This window comes from Corylus avellana, chromosome 9, assembly GCF_965113065.1.
Source record: "Corylus avellana chromosome 9, dhCorAvel1.hap1.2, whole genome shotgun sequence".
In the NCBI taxonomy this organism is placed as follows: domain Eukaryota; kingdom Viridiplantae; phylum Streptophyta; class Magnoliopsida; order Fagales; family Betulaceae; genus Corylus; species Corylus avellana.
In genome coordinates this window covers 10,868,074-10,890,055 of record NC_142498.1, presented here as the reverse complement: position 1 = coordinate 10,890,055, position 21,982 = coordinate 10,868,074, and the positions used below count along the sequence as shown (strand labels likewise).

At 37.9% G+C, this 21,982-nt stretch overlaps 1 protein-coding gene and 1 non-coding gene across 2 annotated transcripts; both read right to left on the bottom strand.

The window, feature by feature from the left end:
* Positions 1-671: 671 nt before the first annotated feature.
* Positions 672-2,002, bottom strand: TINY2 (Integrase-type DNA-binding superfamily protein). Its single transcript, XM_059604319.2, has one exon. The coding sequence runs from the start codon at positions 1,721-1,723 to the stop codon at positions 1,058-1,060; it is 666 nt and encodes a 221-aa protein (XP_059460302.1). The 5' UTR covers positions 1,724-2,002; the 3' UTR covers positions 672-1,057.
* Positions 2,003-14,608: 12,606 nt separating this feature from the next.
* LOC148583685 (small nucleolar RNA R71) lies at positions 14,609-14,715 on the bottom strand. Its single transcript, XR_015909179.1, has one exon. It is a non-coding gene; the product is annotated as a small nucleolar RNA R71 (small nucleolar RNA).
* Between the last annotated feature and the right edge of the window lie 7,267 nt (positions 14,716-21,982).

Genomic DNA, 21,982 nt, shown 5'->3' with positions numbered 1-21,982 from the left:
CCCTCTATGAAAAAATTTACAAGAAAAATTCGTGACACCCCTGCTTTCACCTTTTTAATGTTAACTTTGTGAGTAAATCCGGTTTTTTGAAAGAGGGAGGGTGACGTTTTCACTTTGGTAAATGGCTAATATGTAGACGTGTCGGGCGGCTATGGTTGTGTGGTTTGTCTCATGTCCACGAAAATACAATATTGAAAATATCGTGGACAGTAGGCTTCCGGAGGTCATAATCTGAAATAGTACTACTAGTAGAAGAGCAAATGTCCAAATACAACTCAGTAGCAAACCCCCTGTTCATCTATGACAACATTGCTTACAGATCGACGTGGTTTGAATTGGGGGAGAAGATACACACACATATATATATATATATATATAGAGAGAGAGAGAGAGAGAGAGAGGGAGAGAAAAAGCGAGAGAGAGACATTTCTACCCCATTGAGGAAATTAAAGTGTTGCTTTGCCCGTCACTGTCCCAGCTCACCATGTTTCACCATCTGTCATCTTCTGCGAATTAAAGCTAGAGGCCTTCCACCTTTTTAATTTCTTCTTGTTTTGGTCTAAATCCTCAGCAGCATTCAAAACTATGACGATCGAGGATGAGTAGTTTATTTCCGGATGGGGAAGTTTTTATTTTTGGGTCTTGTGCTAATTTGCTCTGATACAATCATGTGGCGGACAAGATGAAACCTTTTATTCAGAAGGATCGACCGGAGAACGTACAAGATTTTCTCAAGGATGATGAAATTAAGTTTGAGAATCTTTGTGCGTTCGAGGCTACATTCTACATTTTACATTCTACTGGAGGGAGAGAGAGACTAGAGAGGCTTATCTGTTAGCACTTTGCACCATCCAAGGCAACCAAATTAATTAATGTACACTTTGACCAGGACGAGGTTTTACACAAAGAAAACACGGAGATCGAAAGTTTCTAACCCTTCAGAGAAAAAGTAAAAGGGCTTAAAACCGAGTCTGAAATGAAGAGAAGGGCAAAAAGGACAGATGAAATAAGACGCTCGCTCGCATTCACAAAGCACGTACAGCACTAATTTATTACATTACCATAATAGGCCTGCACAGCTCTCTGGCTCCGCCAATTGACCACAGTCTTCCACACTCTGCAACCATGGCGGCAAGTACATCCCCCACCCATCCACCGAGTCAACAAACACAAACTCCTTATTCAAGTTCTCCCACTCGTAACTCGTCCCCAAACTCGGCAGCTCGACGATCTCACTCAACTCCTCCGACTCCTTGGACAAGTCCATCGCTGAGACCAGCGATGACAAGGACGACGATGGCGAGTCGAAGTGGACCATCTGGGCTGCTTTGGCCGCCGCAGCCTGCACGTCACGCGGAGCGAGCGAGACCGGGCGGGGCAGCAAGCTGGCCAGCTCTGGGAAATTGAGTATGGCGGAATTCCCTTTGATGCTGAGCGCAGCGACGTCGTGGGCTCTGGCGGCCATTTCCGGGGTGGGAAAAGTGCCGAGCCATATGCGTGATTTCTTGCGGGGCTCGCGGATTTCGGAGACCCATTTTCCCCAGTTTCTCATGCGGACGCCGCGGTAGACTGGGTCATTGGTGGTGGAGGAGGAGGAGTCGCGGATGCGCTTGCTTTTTTTGGAGTCCGGGGATTGGGGTTTGGAGGAGGATGGGGAGGGTGGGTTGGATGAGAAAGAGTTTGAGCTGCTTTCTGTTTCTGAGCTATGGGGTTCACTACTCATTGCTCTATATGTGAGTGACCCGGGCAGCTACACAATTATTTGTTCGTATTGGGAGGGTGGGGGCTAAAAGAAGGTGGTTGTTTGCAAGTGGAACAGGGAAAAACACACCCAAATCAAATGAGTTTGGCTTCTATATACAAAAACATTCAATTGGTGAATGAACAACACTTGGGTTAGGAAGGGATGGAGATGGAGATGGAGATGCAGATGCAAATGCTTGATCATTTGAGGCAATGAAGGCCTTTGTTCTTTGTTTTTCCATCATTTCCCAATTGAGTCACACTTATAAGGATTGATAGAGAGAGAGAGAGAGAGAGAGAGAGAGAGAGGGGAAGCAGAGAGAAAGAGGGTCCACAAAAGAAATGGGTCACCCTGCTAGACCCTATGCAAGAATGGGGTCCCCTTCTCTGGTACCACGCAACCCCAATCAGTCTCTCCAACTTTTTGGTCTTTACCACTTTCACCTATGTTTCACTGTTCATTTATCGCCTTTCTCTTGTCTTGTTTTTTCCCTGTTACCAACCCATAGAGGACCACTCCCCTTGCTTTCTATAATCTTTTTTTTTTTTAAAAAAAAAAAATTTAAATATCAAAAAGTTTTTTTAATAGAATATTAAATAAAGCTAAAAATTTCTGTTCCATATGGAAATGCAGAGAGAGACCCAAATGCTTCTCATATTTCTTGCTCTGAAAAGTGATCATGATCAAAGATCCTCCACTAATGTATTCTATAAAAATATGAAAAAGGGAAATCCGATTCTCGTCAATCAAAACCCCCATAATATTATCGGGGTTGAAGAACAGTACAATGTCCATGCCTATCAGCCTCGACGGTACCCGCGTGCCTGGTGCGGCACTGTGGGCTGTGGGATTAGGGTTTAGAGGAGGAAAAGGAGGGAGACAAATAATTTTGCTTTATATTATTATTTTTTAAATTGAAAAATACACGTATTAGGTGGATATTTATTCATTTAAATACCTCCGGAGGGTGAATACTTTATTATTTTATTTTTTTATTTTTAAATCTTATGGGTAGGCAGAGCCATCAAATGTGGCTATTTTACCTTGACATAATAATGTTATTAATTCTAATATGTAATTTATTTTAACGGTAGAGTTTTCTTTCATACAACTTGTTAAATTAGAAAAAAAAAAAAAAGAAATTTGCTCATTTACCATTAAATTTGTGAAAATTTACATATAAGTCTTACAAATTTAATTATGAATTTGTAGTAAAAACAATGAACATAAAATGAATAAGAGAATAATGAGTGACAACAACTGAGAAGCACATGTTGTAAAATTAAGCTTAGAGAATCTACTAACTAATAGATTTAATGAAAGGTAAAATTAAACTATGATTAAAAATTGGAAATAATAGTATAGTAATTAAAATAATAAAATAATAAAATATCCTCTTAACAATTTTGGCTAGTTTTGCTAATTTGGTTGATTAGTGCCCATATTTAAATATTAAGGGTGGGGCAGGATAGTGTCACTCTGACTTTATGTTATGGCTTTCTGTACTATTTTTATTGACATTTTGTCCTGGTTATGATTGATATTTTGAGGTAGCACTGTCACCCTCACCCGGTTGGAAAACATGAGGCCCATATTCATTTGGTCCCGACTTAACCCCTGTTATAAATAGACCCAATTTATCACTCAAAAATTGAATGCTTTTATATCATCATAATCAACTAAAATCTCTATAAAGTCATTGTCCCTAGCTTCTTCAAGTTCCGTCAAGATCAATTTTCTGACTAAGCATTCTTGTTTTCTACCTACTTCTCATCATAGTTATGATCCTCAAACAAATGATTTAAGGTATATTATGCTATACATTCACGAAATTTGTATATATTGTTGATCTATTGATATGCATCTTTGTCATTTTGTATCTTTGTACACATTCTAACCATGCCCCTAGAAATAAAGTAAATAAACATATACGGAATTGAACTGTATAATTTTGTGATGATTTAACCGTACACAAGCCAGATTAGTGAACATTTCTATTGGGTCGACTAGCATCATCAATAGATATCAACCAGAGTATCTCAAGTAATTACCATCACATATCATTATAATATCACTAATTCATAAGCGGATAATATTAAATACATCCAAATTTAGATTCATATCTTAACATGTCCTCACTAGATAGTAAACAAATTCATTATAACACAAATGGGCAGTAAGGCCTAGTTTGGAATAACTGACCATGATTGTGAGTGTGGTCTAAAAAGTTATTCTCCAAAAGTAAAGAATAACTAGAAGTAAAAAATGTAATGGCCCAAAATACCAAAAATGATTTATTAAAAACAACCGTTCACCTGAACTTATAACAACCCCTTTTCAACTTTTTGAAACCCTCATTTGAAAAATAGCCCTAAAGACCCAACCCTAGCTCTGTGGCCGAACATTTGGTAGGGGACCATTGAACATTCGACCATGTCCTTAGTGCAAACGTTCGGCAGAAGACCACCCCGAACATTCACTGACCAATTTTGACCAACTTGGTATTAACCAAACGTTCAAACTGCAACCCTAGAACAACTGTGTAATAGTACACCGAATGTTTGCACCATAGTACTGAATGTTTGATGACAGTTTGAGAAGAAATTTTAACATATTCTCCACCTTTGCAGAGGTCAGCATACCCCCTACCCCTATAAACACCTCTCCTTTGCGCCTAAACCTACCCTTACACCATAAACATTAACCCTAAAGTGAGAGAAGACTTTTGAGAGAGAAGGAGAAGGTTTCGGGGTAGTTTGCCATCTTCAAGGTAAACTCTAGTCAATTTACCTAGCTTTCTTGCTATTCTTGTTGTTTTTATGTTCCTTGCAAGTTTTAAAGATGCCATGTTGAGCTTGTGTATGATCTCTCATTGTAGGGAAAAAGAGTTTTCAAATGTTTTAGAAATACTCCTTGTTTTCCTTAGTTTTCATAACTACATGGTTTTCTATGTTGCATGCACTTATTTAGAGCCTAGAATGTAGTGTGTAACATGGTGACTTGAGGATAGAAGCCCAAGCATGCATTTCGGCCTCTGACCGAACATTCTCTCTTTTCTAGCTGAATGTTCGCCCCTGAGCTCGAACATTCTCTCCTTGGATAGAACATTCGACCAGAGCCCAGAATGTGTAGGATTAAAGTAGTGGTGACATTTTAGCTAGTTGTTCTTGATTAGGACCGTATGTATCATTAGTAAATCCTCTAGTACTGCGTATAAGAATAATCATGTGTTCGTATAGCAGGGATTCAGAATGTCCATTAAAAGGTAGTTCTCCTACCTTCCGGTCTACTGGTTATAGATGCTCACACCCCGTCCATGGGCTTTGGCTCTTTAAGCGATGACAAGGACGCTAGGTCAACTGTTGACTAGAATGCAGGTGAGTAAACTGGTTCTAGTTCAAATGCATCTCGCTAACTAGCCAACTTTCCTGTTGCTCCTGTTACCACCTCTGCTTATACTGCTATTGATAGTGCTGATTCCAGATCAACAGATTCAACTGCAATTGTTGCTGACTTTTTCTTTGCTACTGATGTTGGGGATCCTGCTACTCAGTCTGTAATGGGATCTCCTGTTCCCTGTGCTTCGGTCACTCTATATGCTTTTGGAAAATCAGCTGCTAGCATTGGGTATCGCCCTAAAACTGGAAGGGATACGAGGCGAAATGCCTTTCCTACTTTCACTGCCACTGCCTCTGCCTTAGATGTTAGAGGAGTGTTGGGATCTTATATGTAAATTTCAAAAAATTTTCCTTTTACGTAGCGGAATTTAAACTCGATCCCCATGACCTTTTACCATCAAGACAAACATGTTTAGATCTAAGGTAAACATATAACTTAGATTACTTACATGTAGATTTGGTCTCTCTTAGGCATTGAGGCATAGGACTGTGCATCCGTTCTGCTGTTGGTGTTGGACTAAGTAGTTGAAGTTCTGTAGTGACCCAAATAATCAATTAGGCTAAGATAGCTTGTTTAAAGGTTTAATTGGAATTTCGGGTCACAAAGAGAGCATATGGAGGGTCATTTTGGAAATTTTGGACTTTCTGACCGAACGTTCTATCGTGGGGACCACTTGAACGTTCTCCTACAATAGTACATGAACACTCGTGTAGGGACCAACCCGAACATACATTGACTTTTAATTGACCATTGGATATTACCCGAGCATATGACTGCAACCCTAAAACCCTTGGGTAAATAGTACAAGAACGTTCGGCACAATAGTACAGAATGCTTGCTGCACTGTAGCCTGCTCCTGCAGAGCTCACAACTTTTTCTACCCTATAAATACACCCACGCCCAAGCCCATGCCCATGCCCTTACCAACCCATTCTGCCCTTTAAGCCCTAGCGAAACCCTGCTTGAGTGTTGTTGTAAGCTTTTAAGAGATTTCCTTGGTGTTCTTGGTGAGGAAGGAGGAACCTCTTGAGGATTGTTGTTGTGTAGAGGTAACTATCTCTCTCTTTAGTGTTTTTTTTAGATGTTATACTAGCCTTATACTGTTATAATAGCTTAGTTGTTAGAAACCAAGAAGGTTTAGGTTGTAATTGTTATGCTAGCCTGTTATGGTTTGTAATATATTTGATGATCGGTCTTTGACCAACACATTTGAGGATCCATTTATGTTATGATGCTTTATTATTACTCTGGTTATGATTTGGGTATTTAGTTATTGCTATCTTTCCTGTGGTTGAAAGTCTTCCGCTGTAATCTGTCTTAGAAGAGGTTATGATCCCTAAGTCTTGTTTTGTGATAAGTGCTAAGTGTTACACATTCAAGCTTCTTAATTCACATATGTTAAACTCTTAGTTTTGTTATAATTTGATGTTTTGTGTTGTTTTTGTGTTTTCTTGCAGTTTTTAGGATTTTGAAGAAAAGTGATGAGCGCCAAATATTGCATATTTGAGCCTCTTAATTTGCATTTGTTAAGCCTTTAGTTTTATTATAATTTAATGTTTTGTGTTAGTTTTGGTATTCTAGTGTTTTTATAGGTTGCTGAGTGAAAATTGTGGATTTAAAGATGAAAAAGGCAAAGTTTGGAAGAAAGCCACCAAGGAGCAGCATCATGCGAGCACAATTGCGCAAGAGAGGGTTCTACATGTGTTAGTGCGCTCGAGCGCATTGGCCATGCGATCGAGCGCACTCATGCCCAAGAAATGCACCATCGCACGAGCACACATGCGCTTCTGGAGAAAACTCATGTTCGAGTATGCTCGAGCACAAGTAGTGCGCGATCGAGTGCAATGACCTGGCAGAAACTCACTTAAGCGCCGATTTTAGGGTTTTTACCCTAGGATTACAGTTATAAAAAGAAAATGTTTTGTCAGAAGAAGGGGGAGGCTGTAGAGAATGAAATTCAACAGTTTTTCTCCCTTTTAGTTCAGATTTTTTAGGTTTAGGTTTTATTTTCAATAATCATATGGAGCTAAATTCTCAACTAAGGTTGAGGATGAAGCCCCACCGATGAAGAACAACACACTTTCATATAAGTCAATATTATCTGTTTTTATGGGTTTTAAGGTTTCAATTGTTTTGCTTTAATTCAATTATTGAGATTACTCTTGGATATCTATTGTAATTCTCGGATACATGTGATGATTTATGGCAATCCTTGTAAGAATGATCTTGTACTTGCACCCTATCCTACTATATTGATCTTGTGCACTTGCGAGGTAAACGTATATTTATTTGCCTATTAATTTAGGTAGATATTTGCACAACTAGTTTCTGGCGCCATTGTCGGGGATTGCGTCAAATTTTGTTTATAATTATTTTCCCTTATTTTAGTTATTTTAAATTTTAAATTTTAATTCTGTTGTTTTGCTTTTATCCAAAATCTAAAATCTTTTTTTTTTGTTTTGTTTTGGTTGTTTTTTTTTTTTGTTTGTTTTTGTTTTCTGTTCTGTTTCAGCTCTACGACATCCTGCATTCTGTTACTGCGATCGAGCGTAGACCAAGTGCGATCGAGCGCATATCCAGAGGACATCCGAATAGCAGTACTGAAGCTGCTGTGACTGCAGAGGCAAATCTTCTTATGGAAGGTCGTTGATCTCAAGCCTCAACCATCCTTCCACTCAATCTAGAAATTAAGCGGACTTTTCAACAAAAGCCTAGAGACAACTCCGACATGGAAGAAGAACAAGAAGTTGAGGAAACAATGGATGATCTGTTAGAGAACCCGCACCAGTGCAAAGACCCATGAAACATTCATTCATCCCGCAACACCTCAACCATCCATCATGCATTGCCTATCAAACGGAGGCGGAAGGCAATTACTATATATCCCCGCAAATACTCAATGCTTTGACTCACTTCAAGGGCACAACTACTGACGATCCACACTTGCACCTTAGGGAATTCTTTGATCTCTGCAAGCTTTAGCACATCCAGGGCCTAAATTCTGAGGGAATCAGGTTAGTCTTATTTCCTTTTTCCTTGAAAGATAATGCTAAGTTATGGTATAATTCCTTGCCTGCATATTCCATTCATACTTGGTGAAAAACTCTAAACAGATAAATGTCACAATTTTATGCAGAATTAATGGACATTTAAATCTAAGCAAACAATCACCAAAAACAAGTAAAATCAAACACAAAGATTTTGGTGACGAAGAGAAAACCTTTTAGAAAACGTTCTAAAAGTAAAACCTCTCTGGGGTAGCCAAATCCAAGAAATCACTATCAAAAGATTATTTAGAGATTACAGACACTAGGAACACTTACAACCCTTTGCAAGACCTTGACTCTGTAAGATCGACAAGCCTCTAACTTGTCTCCTCGCTCACAATCTTCTTCAACGTGATTCTCCTTTATCAGACCCTTCTGATAGACTTCAACTAGGCACACAATCAAAACTAACAAAAATCCTCTAAGAGGAATCAATTTGGCTCACAACAAAATAATCACTCAAGCACAGCCTCACACGAACTCTCTGGGGGTGAAAAATTCGTATCTCACAGATTTGTAGAGATCTATATATATAATACCAAGACCCTTAGTCTAATTAGGACTCAATTACATTTAAATTAAACCTAGCCTAGTCTAATTAGGACTCAATTACATTTAAGTTAAACCTAGTAGACTATGGGCCGTTCGGACGGTAAATGGGCTCGTCCGGACGGGTTCTAGGGCAACATCGCTTCCTCCGTTCTTTTGGTGCGGCATGTTCGGACGGACTTACAGACGGGGTTGCAGACGAGTTTCTTGGGAGAAATCCCGTCTGGACGGCTATGAGTCCGGTCCAGATGTCATAGAGATTTGGCACACTTTGAATCCATTTTGATCACCGAACATTTAGCCAATAATTAAAACTAACAAACTCCCCCTTTGGCAATTTCGGGGACAAAATCAATCAGACGAGTCACCATCCTCTCCCCAATTTTATACTCCCCCTTTTTGTCACAAATTGACAAAAGGTATCATGTTTCCTGAAACACTCAACACAAAAATATCAAGACATATGTGGAATAGGAAAAACAATAATCAAACACTCATGATCACATATATGAAAAGACATGAAGAAAACAACAAGACCATGAGTGACAGAAACTCCCCCTCAATATAAGACTTAATAATCAACAAGAAACTTTAAAAAAATTTCTCCGCCTCAAATGTCAAATGATCACACATGATACATACATTAACAACTCATGTATTTTAGCAATGAATATCCCAAACATACTTCAAATATGCAAAATATAAATGAGATTAGAAATGGCAAGGACCTCATATTGTTTAACCCAAGCCAGGAGAAATGTTCCATTCAACCCATGCTTGTGTGTTGTGTGTAAGCCATCCAAATAGAAAAATTTTCAACTTACAAAATGAGGAGAAAGTTTCACCATCATGAGGTTTTGACAAGTATATCAAATCAAAAGTAAAACCTTATCATACTAGGGCCTAGCTACTCTCATCCTATACATTTCTCTTTGTAAAACATTTTGCACAAGTTTGACACAGTGAAATAAATTCATTTTGGAACATAATCTTTTGATTTTATTTGTTTCACTATTTTGTTTACTTTTCTCTCTGAGAAAGTGTCCTTAAACTTTTAGTGCTTATCACAAAAGAGAAAGTCAGTATTTTTAAGCCCTAGGTTCAACTAGCATACGGTCAATTTGAAAAATATGACTAGTAAAAAAAAAAACTCATATGGTTACCTAACAGAAATCACAAATAAAGTGAAACAAAACTTCAATTTAAGCTTAAATGTGCACAAGAGATAAAGCATAGGCAAAATGTATCACATAAGCTCAGGCTTTAGGTAACCACAAAAACAAGTCCATTGACACAAATTTTCATCTCATGCATATTAAGAACATTCTAAAATACAAGGAATTAAATCCATAAAAAGCAACATGAGAAATTAATGGACTATCTAGGTGCATAAAACAAAATAAAGAAAAGAAAAAAAAAAACAGCCAAAGTAAAATATTTTTGTTTTTTTTTTCATAAAAGAAATGCACACAAACAAACTGCAATTTCAAAACAAAATAAAACAAAAATGCAATGCAGAACGAAACACAACATGCTCTGGCATATGCAAAAATATGCAAGAAAATTAATCCTAGGCATGTGGGTGACTCACCTAACATAAGGTGAGATCATCACCACTCCCCCTCAATGGGTGAATGGTATCATCCTTCCTAACCCAAACTTGAGAAATCTTAGGTTTAGACTTATGACTGTGCTCAAACAAACTTCTCTCATCATTATGACCAACCCCTCACTTTCTTTCCTAGAATAGGAATTTTCATTTATATGCACATGGGGTTTCAAATTAAAACAGTGAGGTCGAATGTGACCCACTTTTCCACAGTGATGACATGTAAGGACAAACCTTTGAGAAGGAAATTTCCTAGGAGGATGCACGACTCTAGGTGTAGGGTAAGATGCATGAGGCTCAATGTAGATTGTCTTACCTTTCTTACCTTGAGGAGTCGGAGCAACTACTTGCTTTTCTTCACTTGAAGATTCTTCTACTTTCACTGGTTTAACAAAAACAGTCTTTGAAGTAGAAGCATGGTTAGAAGACAAAGAAGCAGTTTTATCAAATCCTAAGCCAGATCTGTCGTTAGAATGCTTTTGAATATGCAACATTTTATCAAGCTTTTCACTAGAGAATTTACTCAAGTGATTTCTAGATGCACTCAGATCATTTTGAAGGGATTTATTTTTAGCAATTAACACATGATTTTCATATTTGAGAGTATTGCAAACAACATGTGAATTACTCAAAGATTTCAACAAATATCCCTTTCAAGCTCAAGATTCTTAAAATCCTTAACAATTTTCAAGTTAGTATTTCTAAGCATACAAAACTTTTCCATTAAATTGTTAAAGGAGTTTTGAAGATCATTAACCCTATTTGATTCATTATCAGAGGCAGACTGAACATCTGATTGATTAGAATAATCAGAATCATACGATGCAACAAAAGCCATATAATTAGGAGTTTCTTCCTCATCGGTGTTGATGTGGTATTTTTGTGACAAAAAATATCAATTATAAAAATAACCACTCGCAATAGGACGAATCTTTGTAGGATACGGCTATAGAGAGGGTGTCGAACCTCAAGGACTGCAGGGGTTTTATTATCAAAATTCAAAAGATCAAAATTAACTTAATTAAAAAGGAGAATTGATTTGATTTTCTTTAAAAACTAAAGTGCATGAAAATAAAAGAGATTAAAAATAGTGTAGGGTATTGACTTCACCTCTATCCGCACAACAATGGCTAATCATAATTAATCCCAGAAATTCATTTTATGCATGTTATAAATAAACAAGAAACTACCTTATTAAAGAATAAGCATAATCTATCTTCGGTTGGCACGGATCGTCCACCTAACTACTAAGACGCGGTACGACCCGTCTTCCCTAGGTATAAATTATCAAATTCTATAACAGGATACATACAATCAATGAATAAGTGTAACCCATCTTCGGTTGGCACGGACTGTCTACCTAAATTACACTAAACTAGGGTGTAGTACAATCCGTCTTCCCTAGGCATGGCCTATCAAATCCTATTGATCATATGTCAATTAAACCCATTGTATAACCATCATCCTCATAATCACAGAAAACAAGAATGATTTGATTTCAATAAAAGTAAAATACTTTCTAAGACAAGAGAAGAATTTCACAAATATTGATATTTGAATTTAAGAACAATTGCATTTAATAATTAAGAACATAAATCAATTGTAGCAATCCTCAGAGTTATACAATCAACATGCATAAATTGAAAATCTAGAAAGTAAATACAATCAAACCATTGTGCTTGGATAGGGCTACATCAACACCCTATTACAGAATTAGCCGCTCATCGGGGTGCTAGGATGGCCTCCTGCCATGGATTATCTCCTCTTCAACTTGTCAAGCCTCCAAGAAGATTTTTGTATCTAAAACTAAGCACACCTTCTCTTGAAGGTTAAGGGTCTATTTATAGGGAGCAAGCCAGTCCTAGAAGCCCTAGGAAACCTAGAAATTTCGGAGATTTAAGTCCAAGTCCAATTAGGATAAAGAAAACCTAAGTCCAAATCGGAATAGGATTCACCCAGAATTGCGTTCCTATCTTGTGGGGCGATTTTGGCAATGCGGTGCTCCGAATTAGGAAAATGGTATTTCACAATGATTTGTAGAAATTTGAGTTAGATTTCCAGTACTGCTTGAATCACCTCAATCAGATATTTGAGCTGAAAGTTATGGCCAAAATACCGAGAAGTATGCAGAATCCAAAATTGAATCCAATCCGATTTTGACTCCAATTTGAGAAATTCCGAATTAATCATTTTCTTTATTTGATTTAAACTTAACCATGATTGGTTAAGTTTAACCATATCTTATAGGTCTTCTCAAAGTGTGCTTTTAAGCCCAAAATCAATGGAATTAATTGCATCTTGATTTATAACCTGAAAACACAAAAACAAAACAAAATCAAACAAATAACAACGCTAAGGAATTAACATATGCAAATTAAGGGGCTTGAATGTGCAACATTCGGCGCTTATCAGGTGTCACTCAAGGTAATATTGAAGACTTTTTGGTCTTTTAGCTTATTACTCTTGAGATTAGCACAATCATTGTGAACATGACCATAGCCAGAACACTCATAACATTTTGGACCACGTGGGTCTCTTTCATTTCTTTCCTGAGTACTTCCTTTTTGTTTTCCAAATCTCTTGGAAATTCTATGTTCATTCTTATAAGACTTTATAGCTATCAAGGCAAGTTCCTCAACATCTGGTGATTCCTCATCAAATAACTCATTAGAGTTCTTCCTAAGAGTTCTAAGGGCAAGATCTTTATTTTTCCTAGGTTGAGGCAAAGAAAACTCATAAGTCTGAAGGGCACCAACTAACTCTTCTATCCTCATGGTTTCCAGATTAGTGCATGACTCAATGGCTGTTCCCTTCATTCTAAATCTTTCAGGGAGTGATCTCATGACCTTTCTAATAATCTTAGTGTTAGAAACTTTCTTTCCTAGATTTATCATGGAAGTTCTAATTTCACTAAGTTTACCAAAGAAATCATTAAATGTCTCATCCTCTAACATTTTAATTTCCTCAAACTTAGAAACTAACATTTGAAGTTTTGAAGCTTTAACAAGATTTGTTCCTTCATAAGTAGTTTCTAGGATCTCCCATGCATCTTTGGCACTATCACAATTTGAAATTCTAGAGAACTCAGTTTGTGAAATTGCCAAGCATAGAGCATTCATAGCTTTGTCATTCGCCATACGAGTTTGTTTTTCAACATTAGACCATTCAGCTGTCGGCTTATCTGGAGCTTTAAATCCAGATTCAATGACATGCCAAACGTCTATAGATTTTAAGAAAAATCTCATACGGGACTTCCAATAGCCATAATTTGATCCATCAAAATTAGGCACAGTGTTAAGGGTTTGAGACATCTTAAACAAGAAACAAAGATCACACTCAGGAATTTAATCCTTCACGGAGTGAACCAGCTCTGATACCAATTGAAAAATTCTAAACAGATAAATATCACAATTTTATGCAGAATTAATGGATATTTAAATCTAAGCAAACAATCACCAAAAACAAGTAAAATCAAACACAAAGATTTTGGTGACAAAGAGGAAACCTTTTAGAAAACGTTCTAAAAGTAAAACCTCTGCGGGGCAGCCAAACCCAGGAAATCACTATCAAAAGATTATTTAGAGATTACAGACACTAGGAACACTTACAACCCTTTGCAAGACCTTGACTCTGTAAGATTGACAACCCTCCAACTTGTCTCCTCGCTCACAATCTTCTTCAACGTGATTCTCCTTTATCGGACCCTTGCTATGGACTTCAATTACGCTCACAATCAAAACTAACAAAAATCCTCTAAGAGGAATCAGTTTGGCTTACAACAAAATAATCACTCAAGCACAGCCTCACACAAACTCTCTGGGGGTGAAAAATTCGTATCTCACAGATCTGTAGAGATCTATATATATAATACCAAGACCCCTAGTCTAATTAGGACTCAATTACATTTAAATTAAACCTAGCCTAGTCTAATTAGGACTCAATTACATTTAAGTTAAACCTAGCAGACTACGGGCTGTTCAGACGGTAAATGGGCTCGTCCGAACGGGCTCTAGGGCAACATCGCTTTCTCCATTCTTTTGGCACGGCGTGTTCTGACGGACTTGCAGACGAGGTTGCAGACGAGGCTCTCGGGAGAAATCTCGTCCGGACGGCTATGAGTCCCGTCCAGACGTCATAGAGATTTGGCACACTTTGAATCCATTTTGATCACCAAACATTTAGCCAACAATTAAAACTAAAACTTGGGAAGAGTTGTCTAGTAAGTTCCTAAAGAACTTTTTCCCAGCTCAAAAGACAAGGCAGCTTAAAAGGGAGCTTCCAACATTCCAACAGCGAGATGGAGACCTTTTCTTCAAAGCATGGGACCATTTCAATGCGTTGCTTCTTAAGTGTCCACACCATAACTGATGAGAATCAACAAGCACCATTAAAGGATCCATTGCATATTCCAGTTGGGCCTATTAATAGAGCAAGATGCAAGAAAATCAAAGAAGCACTTAATGGGCTGATTCGAAAATGGGGCATTCCAAGCTTGGCCCAAAGGGAGATGAAGGCATAATAAATTTGATCCAAGCTATTGATGGAGCTGATTGCGCATAATTTCCGTAGCAATGGCATGGATTAATGGTTGATTATGGCTGATTGACATTCAAATTATATACCAATTAATTGGATGATTGACTTGCCAAATTACATGCCAATTAATTGGTTGATTGACTTAAATCAACCTTAATTTTAGGCTTTTATTAGTTTGCCCTTTTTTACTTTATTTAGTTTCCAATGTTGGAAACCAATTTAATTTCCTTTCCATACTAGGCAGGTACTCCTATTTTCAGCCATGCTCTATAAATTGCATGCACTCATTGTAATAAAAACATCATGAATGAAAATTAGAAAAAAATGTGACGCTTGCGTCTTCTATTGGTTCTTCAAGGAACTTGTGAACTTATCAAGGATTCTTCCTTGTGGCGTTCAAATTTATATACCTTCGGTTCGCGTTCCATTTATAAACGTTGGGTCAATGGTTGTTTCCTTATACCTTCGGTTCGTGATTCAATTATAATCATTGGGTCGATGGTTGTTACTTTATACCTTTGGTTCGCGTTTCATTTGTAAACGTTGGGTTGGGGTTTTCTATCCAAAAATCTGAATTTTAGCTTTCTTGGGTCCGTATTCCAATATTGTTGTTGGGTCTCAAAGCGAGTCGATTGAGGTTCGCATCAACAACATACGTCAAGATGATCAGGTACAAATTTTTTATGAAGGGTTAGATGACGCTAATAAAGGAATTATTGATTCAACTTGTGCAGGTGCGCTTATGGAAAAGAGTAGTGAGGAAGTAAAGGAGCTCTTCGAAACACTGAGTGAACACTCCCAACAATTCTGTTTCAGAGGAAGGCGAGGAGTAAAGAGTAAGGGCATGTATGAAGTGAACCTGAATGGAGGATCTCAAAATCAGATGGTTGCCATGGAAAGAAAGCTAGATATGATTGTCAAAGCCATAACTGCTCAGAACATATCGACTAGTAAACAAGCTGCACAACTCGAGGTATGTGCCATATGTTCCCATTCTGATCACTCCACTGAGACTTGTCCTTTGTATCCAATTGCAGATTAAGAGGAAGCGAACTATGTGGGATAGAACAATTATCCTCCCAAGAACAATACAGGGTGGTGCAACCATGCCAATTTCTCATGGAGTAATAATCGGAGTGTTCTGAATCCTCAAGGGCAATAGAGGTGTCCCTAACAAGTAATCCAACCAGTTCAGGAGCCAAAGAAGAATGACCTGAAAAGTCTTGTACAACAATTTGCGATTACGCAACAACAAACTAATGCAAAGACTGATCAAGCTATTCATAGAACCGATCAAGCCATTCAAAGACTAGAAGTACAAATGGGGCAAAATGGCTATAGTGCAGGGTGAATTTCCTGCCCAAACAATACCAAATCCAGGAGGTCACCATCAATTGAAAGCTGTCACAATTCTAAAAAATGGCAAGGTCATAGGAACTGAAGAGACAACATGAGCATCTCCAGATGAAGCCTCAACATCCAAGGTAAGTAAAATGGAGAAGGTGAATGCACCACCCTTCCCTCCTCAAAGGTTAGTAAAGCCAAAGAAAGAAAAATAGCTTCTTGACATTTTTGAGACTTTGAGAAAAGTGGAGATTTACATTCCTTTATTAGATGCAATTAAACAAATTCCCTCATATGCTAAATTTATAAAGGACTGTTGCACTCAAAAAAGGAAGTTTCAGGAGCATGAGACATTGGCTTTAACAGAGGAGGTAAGTGTGGTGTTGTTAAGAAAATTACCACCAAAGCTAAAAGATCTAGGTAGTTTTACCATTCCGTGTAGGATCGGAGACCATATTTTTGAAAGGGCATTACAGGATCTAGGAGCAGGGGTTAATTTGCTGCCATACACTATATATGAGACACTAGGTTTGGGGCAGCTTCAACCAACTTCTATCAGCTTGCAATTGGCAGACATAAGCATCAAAAGACCAACATGTATACTTGGGGATGTCTTGGTAAAGGTAGGTGAATTTATTTTACTTGCTGATTTCATTGTATTAGGTATGGAAGAATCACCTATGCCATTCCCGTTGCCTATCATCTTAGGAAGACCTTTTATGAGAACTACTGATACAAAAATTTCTGTGAAAAAGGGTATTGTGAGTATGAAGGTGAATGGTGAGAAGATAGAATTCAAAATATTTGATGCATTGAAATTACCTCAAGATGATTTAGAATGCTTTAATGTTTGTATAATCCAAGGTGCTGTTGAGAATGTTTTCCAGGTCCAACATAGTGATCCATTGGAGGCCACCCTCACCCACAGTTTCACAAAGTAGGACACTAAGCTAGAGTTTGAAGATGTTATTGATGACATCATTGAAGCTGTGCTCCTCCTTGAGGCCTCTCCACCATGTTCAAGTAAGTACATTCCTCCCTTTGAAACTCTTGTGCTTGCTAATACTACTCTTGTCCCTTCTATTGTCCAGGCACCAAAATTGGAATTGAAGTAGTTGCCAGAGCATCTAACATATGCCCACTTGGTAGAGAACAAGACACTACCGGTCATTGTTGTTGCAAATCTAAGTTTTGGGGAAGAAAAGAAGCTCTTGAGAGTTTTTAGAGAGCAAAAAACTGCTTTGGGATGGATCATTGCTGACATCAAGGGGATAAGTCCAACCAGATGCATGCATCAAATCTTCCTTGAAGACGAAGGAAAGCCAACCGTGGATGCACAAAAAAGACTAAACCCACACATGAAGGAGGTAGTTAAGGTGGAGGTATTGAAACTATTGGATGTTGGCATTATCTACCCCATCTTAGACAGTAAGTGGGTTAGTCCAGTTCAAGTCGTTCCAAAGAAAAGTGGGATCATAGTGGTGAAGAATGAAGATGATGAGCAGATACCTACAAGAATAACCACTGGTTGGAGTGTATGTATCGACTACAAAAGGCTGAACAAGGTGACTAGAAAATATCACTTCCCTCTACCCATCTCGGATGGGTATAGTGGCTACAACCAGATTGCAATAGCACCAGAGGACCAAGAGAAGACCACCTTCACATGTCCTTTTCGCACACTTGCTTACATAAAGATGCCATTCGGATTATGGAATGCACTAGCCACCTTTCAAAGATGCATGTTGAGCATTTTCTCAGACATGGTGGAGAAATTTATCGAGGTATTTATGGATGATTTTAGTGTTTTTGGTTCTAATTTTGACGAATGCCTTAATCATCTGAAGAGTGTTCTTAAGAGGTGTGAAGAATGCAATTTAGTGCTCAGTTGGGAAAAATGCCACTTCAAGGTTTAACAAGGCATTGTGTTAGGTCATTCCATTTCTAGCAAGGGCATTGAGGTGGATAAGGCCAAGATTGACATCATCTCCAAACTCCCTCCTCCTATGACAGTGAAGGGTGTAAGAAGTTTTCTTGGATATGTCGGGTTCTATAGATGGTTCATCAAGGATTTTTCCAAGATCTCTAGACCCCTCTGTGCATTACTAGCCAAGGATGCCAAATTTGAATAGTCTGAAGAATGTATGAATTCTTTCAACACATTGAAAAAGTTGCTTACATCTGCAGCAATAATGATGGCACCTGATTGGAGCCTTCCATTTGAGCTCATGTGTGATGCCAGTGACTTTGCCTTGGGAGCTGTCTTAGGTCAAAGAATCAATAAGGTACCTCATGCAATTTATTATGATTCTAGAACAATGAATGATGCTCAGCTAAATTATTCTACAACTGAGAAAGAATTATTAGCTATCATATTTACTTTGGTGAAGTTTAGATCATACCTAATTGGTTCTAAGGCTATAGTATTCACTAACCATGCTACTTTGAGATATTTGTTTGCTAAGAAAGATGCAAAGCCTAGATTAATCAGATGGGTACTATTATTGCAAGAATTTCACCTTTAGACCAGAGGTAAGAGGGGCACTAAGAATGTGGTGGCAGATTACATATCCAGGCTACTGCATGAAGAAGTAGGAGATGAGCTTCCTTTGAATGGAAGTTTTCCAGATGAGCAGTTATTTATAGTAGATACCAAACTTCGATGGTATGCAAATATTGTTAATTGTATAACTGCCAAGGTTTTTTCTCCAGGTATGTCTAGTCAAGAAAGGAAGAGGTTGATGTCTATATCTAGACATTACCATTGGGATGACCCCTATCTGTTCAAATTTTGCCCTGATCAAATCATCAGAAGGTGTGTCTCAGAGGAGGAGCACATGAGCATATTGCAGCATTGCCACCAGTTTGCTTGTGGAGGACACTTTGGGGCAAAGAGAATAGCTTTAAGGTATTACAATTTGGGTTTTATTGGCCTAATGTGTTTAAAGATGCCTTTTTTGTTTTGCAACTCTTGTGATAGATGCCAGAGGACAGGTAACATCTCATCCAGAAATCAGATGCCATTGCAAAACATTCAAGTGGTAGAGCTCTTTGATGTATGGGGTATTGACTTCATGGGTCCATTTCCTAACTCATATATTCTTGTGGGTGTGGATTATGTGTTCAAATAGGTCGAGGCTGTCCCCTCAAAGACTAATGATCACAAAGTGGTTGTGAAGTTTTTGTAGGAAAACATCTTTGCTAGGTTTGGGACACCAAGGGCAATAATCAGTGATGGAGGTAGGCATTTCAACAATAATGCCTTTGCTTCTTTGATAAAGAAGTATGGGATCACATGATGAATACCAAATATTGCATATTTGGATCCCGTAATCTGCATTTGCTAAGCCTTTAGTTTTATTATTTTATGATGTTTTGGTTAGTTTTGGTGTTTTAGTGTTTTGTAGGTTGCTAAGGGAAAAATGCGCCTTTAAAGGGAAAATCCATTAATTCTGGGGCTTAAAATAGTTCAGGGAACATTGGTAGCAAATTTGGACCAGCAATGATTCGCACCAGACGAGTCCCACTAAAAAGGCCATATCTAGAGTTGTAGAGCTTGGATTGAAGCAATCTTGGTGTCATTGGAAAGCTAACTCAAGGATCTACAAAGTCATGTTTGACAAGAGTTTGCTAATACCATAGGTAGTGCGCTCGAGCGCACATATAATGAGATTGATTGCACTTGTGCCCAATGAAAGTGGAAAGTGCATGCTCGAGTGCGATCGAGCACACCTAGAGTGCGATCAAGAGCACTCGGCCGACCTAGCATTGCTAAAACCCTAAAATTAGCTTATAAATATTATTCTTTTCTATTTTAAACATATGGAGATGTGTCAGGGGCCCTGTTCTTTGTCAATTTTTGACTTTTCTGGGTTTTTGTAGCTTTGAACTCCAATTCTATTGAAAGTTTTACGTTTTATTCATGATGTCAATTCATTTTGTTTTGATTTTTATTATCATGAAAGGCTAAAACCTTCAACGAAGGTTGAAGATGAAGCCTCGTCATTGATAAATATTGATGTTCTTATCATTTTATGTATACAATTTGATGTTTAATAAAATTGTTGTTCAAATTTAATTCAATTGCTCGATTAATTTCATTTCATTGAGACTTATATCCATTGTGATCTACGGATACAAGTGGATGATTTGTCTTTTATTTATGCAAAGTTTTATATTCGTTGTGTTTCATTCTTGGATACATCGAATGATTTGATTGAGACTTATATCCATTGTGATCTCAATTATATATTCGTTGTGATTCATTTAACGGTTGGATTCATCGAATGATTTAATATGAATGTTTACGAAATTTGAACAGTGTATAAAACCAATTGTTTGTCGGATGTATGCTTAAAATGCAAGAATATGTTTGTTTGATTTGGTGAGGCTGATTCGGAAAACCTTAATACTTTTTCATTAATTGTTTTTAAATTACCTTGTTTATTTTATTTTGCATGACACAATTTGAAAATTCGGAACTAGGTTGAAATAGGGTTAATTTAAATTAGAAAATTGGTTTTTGCAACACAGCTCCTTGTGGTTGGACCTCACAGTTGCACACACTTTATTGCAAACGAATTGTGTGCCTGCGAGTACAATTAAATTTGTACATCAAATGTTGGCGCCATTGCTGGCGAGTTGTTTGTTTGTGAAAATTGATTTTTGTTTAAATTGATTTTATTTTTCTACTAGTTATTTTCATTTTTATAATTTGTTTCTTTTTATTTTTATTTGTTTCTGTTTACAGTTACTACAAAAAAAAAAAAAAAAAAGAGAGAAAAAAGTTGTTTGTTTTTGTTGCAGTTCTGCCGAAGGAACTAGTCCTTGCCAAAGCGTTTGATCGCACATCACCTGCGCTAGAGCGCATTCGAGCCTAACGCAGCAAGCATCCCGCATGCCTGCACTCGACGTTTCTGCAGTTGCGTGCGAGCGCACACCCCCCGTACATCTACGCTCGATCGCACATCCCCTGCGCTCGAGCACACCGCCGCAGCTGCATCAAAACGGGCCAACACCTAAAATTTTGCCAAACTTATGTTTGGTCCATTTTGTGAGTTTTTGAGTCTTTTGTTTCTTTTCGTATTTCTGTTTAGTGTTGTGTTTTTGTGTTAGTTTTCAGTTTTGTTTATTTTAGTTTCTTTAAAAATAGAAAAAAAAAAAAAACAACAACAACAACATTTTTGGTTACTGTTTCATGTGGAGGTGTGTTTTGTTTTAAAGAGTGATGGTAAGTATGAATTTTTCATTTGGTAATTTTAATGCTACTCCTAGTTGTAGGACACTCGCTCCTACCAACTACCCTCAGAATTTCCACCCACATGGACCATGTTCATACTGCTCAAACCCTTATTATAGTTCTGGTAATTGTCCATCATAGGGACAATTTTCCAATTTTCGTATGAGTAGATGAACACCAATTTCTCCAGTCCAGGGTCTGAATTAAATTTCAATTTCTACACCCCAAACTGGAGCAACCATTTTGATGTCTTGTGGCAAGCGCATTACAAGCAAGAGGACCAGATGAGCGCAAGGCTTGTGCTCGTGGGTACAAGAAGCAGCCTCTATCGGATTTGTGATCGAGCACCCAACACTGGAGATCGATCGCAGTCCTGCGATCGAGTGCACGTGGGATGCGATCGAGTGCACCCGTGTGTGAGGAGCAAGTTAGGGTTTTGAAGCCTTGTGTGAACTATGGCTCAAATCCAATGATTTTTAAGGTTTATAGAGTATTACTAAGGCCTATAAATAGAC